The following is an 8,098-nucleotide window of genomic DNA, read 5'->3' as shown; positions in this document are numbered from 1 at the left end:
GGTGCTTGCAGTATGTGGGAGGTCAAGGACACTGCTGGTGCCTCTGGCTGCTACAAATGTGGGAAATGCATCCAGGTAGAGCTCCTGAAGGACCGTGTTGGGGAACTGGAGAAGCAAGTGGATGACCTCAGGTTCGTCCGAGAAACTAAGCTGTTCCTCGACAACTCCTACAGTAAGATTGTTACACCTAAGGTACTTGAAGAGAGAAGGTGGGTGACGGTGAGAAAGGGAGGGAAGCATGGAATGCAAAGGTCCCCGGGTGTTGTACCTCTTGTGAACAGGTTCACCCACTTAGAAGCTGTCGGGACAGATGACGTTATTACACTGAGCGGCGGACTGGCTTGCGAAGCAAAAAGGGCTGTTGAGCCAAAACCAAAGAGGTCAACATCAGGCAACGCCATTGTAGTGGGAGACTCCATTGTGAGAGGTACGGACAGGGGTTTCTGCGGCAACAGATGGGATTCGAGGATGGTGTGCTGCCTTCCCGGTGCCAGGATCCAGGATGTCACGGACAGAGTGCAGAAAATCCTCAAGGGCGAAAGTGAACATCCGGAAGTGGTAGTGCATGTCGGCACAAACGATGTCGGAAAGAAGGGGATGAATATTCTGCAGCGTGACTTTAGAGAGTTCGGAAAAATGATGAAAAGCAGGACCTCCAGGGTTGTTATCTCCGGTTTGTTTCCAGTTCCTCGTGCTGGCGAGAGCAGGAACAGGGAGATACGGGACCTGAACGTGTGGCTGAGGAACTGGTGCACGGGGCAGGGATTTAGATTCTTAGATCACTGGGATCTGTTTTGGAGTAAGGGGGAACTGTACAAAAGGGACGGATTGCATCTTAACAGGTGGGGGACCAACATTCTGGCAGGCAGGTTTGCCACTGCTACACAGGTGGTTTTAAACTGAATAAGGGGGGTGGGGTGTCAAATGGGATAGTGGAGGATGATGTTAAAGGGAAAGGGTTTCTTAAATGTGAGAGCGGAGAGACAGAGGGGTGTAAAATGAGGGTAGAAGCAATAGGTAGCAAGGCGAAAAGTAAAAGTGGCAGCCAGACAAATCCAGGGCAAAAATCAAAATGGGCCACTTTTCAACAATTGTATAAGGGGTAAGAGTGTTGTAAAAACAAGCCTGAAGGCTTTGTGTCTCAATGCCAGGAGCATTCGTAATAAGGTGGATGAGTTGAATGTGCAGATAGCTATTAATGACTATGATATAGTTGGGATCATGGAGACATGGCTCCAGGGTGACCAAGGCTGGGAGCTGAACATCCAGAGATATTCAATATTCAGGAGGGATAGACAGAAAGGGAAAGGAGGTGGGGTAGCGTTGCTGGTTAGAGAGCAGATTAACGCAATAGAAAGGAAGGACATTAGCTAGGAGGATGTGGAATCGATATGGGTAGAGCTGCGAAACACTAAGGGGCAGAAAACGCTAGTGGGAGTTGTGTACAGGCCACCTAACAGTAGTAGTGGAGTTGGGAATGGCATCAAACAGGAAATTAGAAATGCGTGCAACAAAGGTAAAACAGTTATAATGGGTGACTTCAATCTACATATAGATGGGGTGAATCAAATTGGCAAGGGTGCTGAGGAAGAGGATTTCTTGGAATGTATGCGGGATAGTTTTCTAAACCAACATGTAGAGGAACCAACAAGAGAGCAGGCTATTCTAGACTGGGTATTGAGTAATGAGGAAGGGTTAGTTAGCAATCTTGTTGTACGTGCCCCCTTGGGCAAGAGTGACCATAATATGGTTGAGTTCTTCATTAGAATGGAGAGTGACACTGTTAATTCAGAAACAAGGGTCCTGAACTTAAAGAAAGGTAACTTTATGGGTATGAGACGTGAATTGGCCAAGATAGACTGGCAATTGATTCTTAATGGGTTGACGGTGGATATGCAATGGAAGGCATTTAAAGACTGCATGGATGAAGTACAACAATTGTTCATCCCAGTTTGGCAAAAGAATAAATCAGGGAAGGTAGTGAATCCGTGGATAACAAGGGAAATCAGGGATAGTATCAAAAACAAAAGATGAAAGAATCAATTAGCCAGAAAAAGCAGCATACCAGAGGACTGGGAGAAATTCAGTCCAGCAGAGGAGGACAAAGGGCTTAATTAGGAAAGGGAAAATAGATTATGAAAGAAAACTGTCAGGGAACATAAAAACTGACTGCAAATGTTTTTATAGACATGTGAAGAGAAAAAGATTAGTTAAAACTAATGTAGGTCCCTTGCAGTCAGAAACAGGTGAGTTGATCATGGGGAACAAGGATATGGCGGACCAATTGAATAACTACTTTGGTTCCGTCTTCACTAAGGAAGACATAAATAATCTGCCGGAAAAGGCAGGGGAATGGGGGTCAAATGAGATGGAGGAACTGAGTGAAATCCAGGTTAGCCAGGAAGTGGTGTTAGGTAAATTGACTGGATTAAAGGCTGATAAATCCCCAGGGCCAGATAGGCTGCATCCCAGAGTACTTAAGGAAGTAGCCGCAGAAATAGTGGATGCATTAGTGATAATTTTTCAAAACTCTTTAGATTCTGGAGTAGTTCCCGAGGATTGGAAGGTAGCTCAGATTCAGATTCAGATTCAAACTTTATTGTCATTGTGCAGTGTACAGTACAGAGACAACGAAATGCAGTTAGCATCTCCCTAGAAGAGCGACATAGAATATGAGCACTAAATAAATATATTTACGTACATACAGTCGTAGTAGTGCAATTTTTTCTGGCGGAAGGAGTGTCCGGGGGTGGGGGGGGGGGTGGGGGTGACAATCAACGAGGTACAGTGTTAAGTAATGTAACAGCCGCAGGGAAGAAGCTGGTCCCTCAACTGAGAGATTTGTAGCGCCTCCCGGATGGTAGGAGGGTAAACAGTCCATGGTTGGGGTGAGAGCAGTCCTTGGCGATGCTGAGCGCCCTCCGCAGACAACGCTTGCTTTGGACAGACTCAATGGAGGGGAGCGAGGAACCGGTGATGCGTTGGGCAATTTTCACCACCCTCTGCAATGCTTTCCGGTCAGAGACAGAGCAGTTGCCATACCATACTGTGATGCAGTTGGTAAGGATGCTCTCGATGGTGCAGCGGTAGAAGTTCACCAGAATCTGAGGAGACAGATGGACCTTCTTCAGTCTCCTCAGGAAGAAGAGACGCTGGTGAGCCTTCTTGACCAGAGTTGAGGTATTGTGGGTCCAAGAGAGGTCATCGGAGATGTTGACCCCCAGAAACCTGAAGCTGGAAACACGTTCCACCTCCGTCCCGTTAATGTGGATGGGGGTGTGCGTGCCGCCCCTAGACTTCCTGAAGTCTACAATGAGCTCCTTGGTCTTCTTGGAGTTAAGGGCCAGGTTGTTGTCAGCGCACCATGCTGCTAGGAGCTGGACCTCCTCCCTATAGGCCGACTCATCGTTGTTGCTGATGAGGCCAATCACTGTTGTATCATCTGCATACTTGATGATGGTGTTAGTGCCATGTACAGGTGTGCAGTCATAGGTGAAGAGGGAGTAGAGGAGGGGGCTCAGCACACAGCCCTGTGGAACACCGGTGTTCAGGGTGAGGGTTGAAGAGGTGTGCTTGTCTAACCTCACAGACTGGGGTCTGTTGGTCAGAAAGTCCAGTATCCAGTTGCAGAGGGAGGGGTCGATGCCCAGGTTACCGAGTTTGGTGATCAGTTTAGAGGGTATAATGGTGTTGAATGCTGAGCTATAATCGATGAACATAATTCTTACGTAAGTGTCTCTGTTGTCGAGGTGGGAGAGGGCAGAGTGAAGTGCCGTTGAGATGGCATCCTCCGTACTCCTGTTCTTGCGGTAGGCAAACTGATAAGGATCCAGTGTGGGGGGTAGGCAGCCTTTGAGGTGTGCCAGGACCAACCTCTCGAAGCACTTGGTGATGATGGGGGTAAGTGCAACTGGGCGGAAGTCGTTGAGGCTTGCCGCAGTGGAGTGTTTTGGCACCGGCACGATGGAGGTGGTTTTCAGGCACGTGGGGACAACTGCTTGGGCAAGTGACAGGTTGAAGATGTCAGTCCAGACGTCTGTCAGCTGCGCAGCACAGGCACTGAGCACGCGCCCGGGGATGCCGTCAGGGCCAGCAGCCTTACGTGCATTAGTCCTACTCAGTGCCACGTACACGTCGTAGGGGGTGAGTGTGAGGGGTTGGTGATCGGCAGGTAGCACAGCCTTGATGGCTGTCTCTAGATTGTCCCTGTCAAAGCGGCCATATAAGTGATTAAGCTCCTCAAGGAAGGAGGCGTCGCTGGATGTGGGGGTGATGTTGGAGGGTCTGTAGTCCGTGATGGCCTGGATGCCTTGCCACATGCATCGGGGGTCGGAGTTGTTGTTGAAGTGCTCCTCAATCCTGAGCTTATGGCAATGCTTGGCCTTCCTGATGCCCCTCTTCAGGTTAGCCCTGGATGAACTGTAGGCTCGAGCATCACCTGACCTGAAAGCGGTGTCCCGTGCTTTCAGCAGTAGCCTGACCTCGCTGTTCATCCATGGCTTCCGATTCGGGTATATGGTCACCCGTTTGAGGAAGGTGACACTGTTGATGATGGAGTTTATAAAGTCCAGAACAGAGGATGTGTAGGAGTCAATGTCCGTGTGGGAGTCAAGGGTGGCCTGGGCTTCAAACGCCTTCCAGTCAGTGTTTCCAAAACACTGCTGAAGTGTGGAGTCTGCCTCCTCTGACCAGACTTTAACACAGTGGGTTTAACACATCTGATGAGTGGGAGTACTTAGGGAGCAGGAACAATGAGCGGTGATCAGACTGACCAAGGTGGGGGAGGGGGACGGCTTTGTAAGCTTCAGCCATGTTTGTGTAGACTTTGTCCAGTGTCTTGTCTACTCTAGTGGGGAAGGATACATGTTGGTGGAATTTGGGGAGTAGTCTTCAGGTTGGAGTGATTGAAGTCACCCGCAACAATGGAGGCTGCCTCGGGGTTGTGAGTCTGTTGTTTGCTAATGGAAGTATGCAGTTCTTTCATTGCAAGCTTAGCATTAGCATCAGGAGGAATATAGGCTGCAGTCACAAGTGGAGGGAAACTCTCTGGGCAGATAGAACGGTCTGCATCTAACCAAGAGGAACTAGAGGTTAGCTGAGCAGTGACTTTCGATGATGGTGGTGTCCGTGCACCATGCTTTATTTACATAAATGCACAGCTAATGTAACCCCAACTTTTTTTAAAAGGGAGAGAGAAAACGGGGAATTACAGACCAGTTAGTCTAACGTCGGTAGTGGGGAAACTGCTAGAGTCAGTTATTAAAGATGGGATAGCAGCACATTTGGAAAGTGGTGAAATCATTGGACAAAGTCAGCATGGATTTGTGAAAGGTAAATCATGTCTGACGAATCTTACAGAATTTTTCGAGAATGTAACTAGTAGAGTGGATAAGGGAGAACCAGTGGATGTGTTATATCTGGACTTTCAGAAGGCTTTCGACAAGGTCCCACATACGAGATTAGCATACAAACTTAAAGCACACGGCATTGGGGGTTCAGTATTGATGCGGATAGAGAACTGGCTGGCAGACAGGAAGCAAAGAGTAGGAGTAAACGGGTCCTTTTCACAATGGCAGGCAGTGTCTAGTGGGGTACCGCAAGGCTCAGTGCTGGGACCCCAGCTATTTACAATATATATTAATGATTTGGACGAGGGAATTGAATGCAACATCTCCAAGTTTGCGGATGACACAAAGCTGGAGGGCAGTGTTAACTGTGTGGAGGATGCTAGGATGCTGCAAGGTGACTTGGATAGGCTGGGTGAGTGGGCAAATGCATGGCAGATGCAGTATAATGTGGATAAATGTGAGGTTATCCACTTTGGTGGCAAAAACAGGAAAGTAGACTTATCTGAATGGTGGCCGATTAGGAAAAGGGGAGATGCAACGAGATCTGGGTGTCATGGTACACCAGTCATTGAAAGTAGGCATGCAGGTGCAGCAGGCAGTGAAGAAAACGAATGGTATGTTAGCATTCATAGCAAAAGGATTCGAGTATAGGAGCAGGGAGGTTCTACTGCAGTTGTACAGGGTCTTGGTGAGACCACACCTGGAGTATTGCGTACAGTTTTGGTCTCCTAATCTGAGGGAAGACATTCTTGCCATAGAGGGAGTACAGAGAAAGTTCACCAGACTGATTCCTGGGATGGCAGGACTTTCATATGAAGAAAGACTGGATAAGACTCGGTTTGTACTCGCTAGAATTTAGAAGATTGAGGGGGGATCTTATAGAAACTTACAAAATTCTTAAGGGGTTGAAAAGGCTAGATGCAGGAAGATTGTTCCCAATGTTGGGGAAGTCTAGAACAAGGGGTCACAGTTTAAGGATAAGGGAGAAATCTTTTAGGACCAAGATGAGAAAAACATTTTTCACACAGTGGTGAATCTCTGGAATTCTCTGCCACAGAATGTAGTTGAGGCCAGTTCATTGGCTATATTTAAGAGGGAGTTGGATGTGGCCCTTGTGGCTAAAGGGATCAGGGGGTATGGAGAAAAGGCAGGTACAGGATACTGTTGGATGATCAGCCATGATCATGTTGAATGGCGGTGCAGGCTTGAAGGGCCGAATGGCCTACTCCTGCACCTATTTTCTACGTTTCTATGAATGAAACATTTCTTAACATTCCCAAAAACCAGATGAGCAGCAAACATTTCCAGAATTTATCTTTATTATAATTGATAAACTTTAGTGTAAAAGAGACGTCTGCAGCAAGGCCCAGAAGACAAGATTAAAGGATTCTACAGTCTTTGAATTGTATGATAAAAGCTTCATTGCATGGAAAGGTGAACAATCACAAGTGCCCTCAGCAGACTTAACATCTATGATCTTGTATTAGATACATTGGATATCGATGGATTAAACTAACATTAATTTAAGCTGAAAGGATGTTTAAAGCCGCTATGCTTTCACTTTCTTCTGGGACAGGTTGATCTTGTCACCCAAACTGAGAGCCATTCCCTGCAACAAAGAACAGACAGAGTGAACAGAAGTTTATCCAGTTTAACGTGTGCAGATGTACAGCGCCCTCCATAATGTTTGGGACAAATACCCGATATTTATTTATTTACCTCTAAACTTCACAATTTGTGATTTGTAATAAAAAAACCCAGATGTGGTTAAAGTGCACATTGTCAGATTTTAATAAAGGCCATTTAATCCATTTGGTTTCACCATGTAGAAATTACAGCAGTGTTTCGGGGCACCATAATGTTTGGGACACATGGCTTCACAAGTGTTTGTAATTGCTCAGGTGTATTTAGTGCCTCCTTCATGCGACTTAGTGGGACTAAGGGGAAAAAAGTTGTTTGGCACGGACTCGTAGGGCCGAGATGGCCTGTTTCCGTGCTGTAATTGTTATATGGTATAAGAGAGCTCTCAGCACCTAGTCTTTCCTCCAGTCTTTCCATCACCTTTGGAAACTTTTATTGATGTTTATCAACATGAGGACCAACGTTGTGCCAATGAAAGTCAAAGAAGTCATTATGAGACTGAGAAACAAGAATAAAACTGCCAGAGACATCAGCCAAACCTTAGGCTTACCAAAATCAACTGTTTGGAACATTAAGAAGAAAGAGAGCACTGGTGAGCTTACTAATCACGAAGGGACTGGCAGGCCAAGGAAGACCTCCACAGCTGATGACAGAAGAATTCTCTCTATAATAAAAATCCCCCAAACACCTGTCCGACAGATTAGAAACAGTCTTCATGAGTCGGGTGTGGATTTGTCAATGACCACTGTCCGCAGAAGACTTCATAAACAGAAATACAGAGGCTACACTGCAAGATGCAAACCACTGGTTCGCCCCAAAAATAGCATGGTCAGGTTAGTTTGCGAATAAGCACTTAAAAGAGCAGCCACAGTTCTGGAAAAGGATCTTGTGGACAGATGACACAAAGGTTAACTTATATCAGTGATGGCAAGAGCAAAGTATGGAGGAGAGAAGGAACTGCCCAAGATCCAAAGCATACCATCTCATCTGTGAACCACGGTGGTGGGGGTGTTATGGCCTGGGCATGTATCCCTACTGAAGGTACTAGCTCACATCTTCATTGATGATACAACTGCTGATGGTAGTAGCATAATTAATTCTGAAGCGTA

At 46.7% G+C, this 8,098-nt stretch overlaps 1 protein-coding gene across 3 annotated transcripts in view; it reads right to left on the bottom strand.

Annotated features, from left to right (window-relative positions):
• Positions 1-6,649: 6,649 nt before the first annotated feature.
• copb1 (COPI coat complex subunit beta 1) overlaps positions 6,650-8,098 on the bottom strand; it is a 40,730-nt gene continuing 39,281 nt past the window's right edge. For all 3 annotated transcript variants that reach the window (XM_055649890.1, XM_055649891.1, XM_055649892.1), the window contains exon 22: positions 6,650-6,957. In XM_055649890.1, coding sequence (XP_055505865.1) covers positions 6,898-6,957 — 60 coding nt within the window. In that variant the 3' untranslated portion in view covers positions 6,650-6,897. The remainder of the gene's footprint in view (positions 6,958-8,098) is intronic.

Source organism: Leucoraja erinacea, chromosome 18 (genome assembly GCF_028641065.1).
Source record: "Leucoraja erinacea ecotype New England chromosome 18, Leri_hhj_1, whole genome shotgun sequence".
NCBI lineage: Eukaryota > Metazoa > Chordata > Chondrichthyes > Rajiformes > Rajidae > Leucoraja > Leucoraja erinaceus.
Note: the sequence above shows the minus strand (reverse complement) of the source record. Positions and strands in the feature narration are given on the sequence as shown.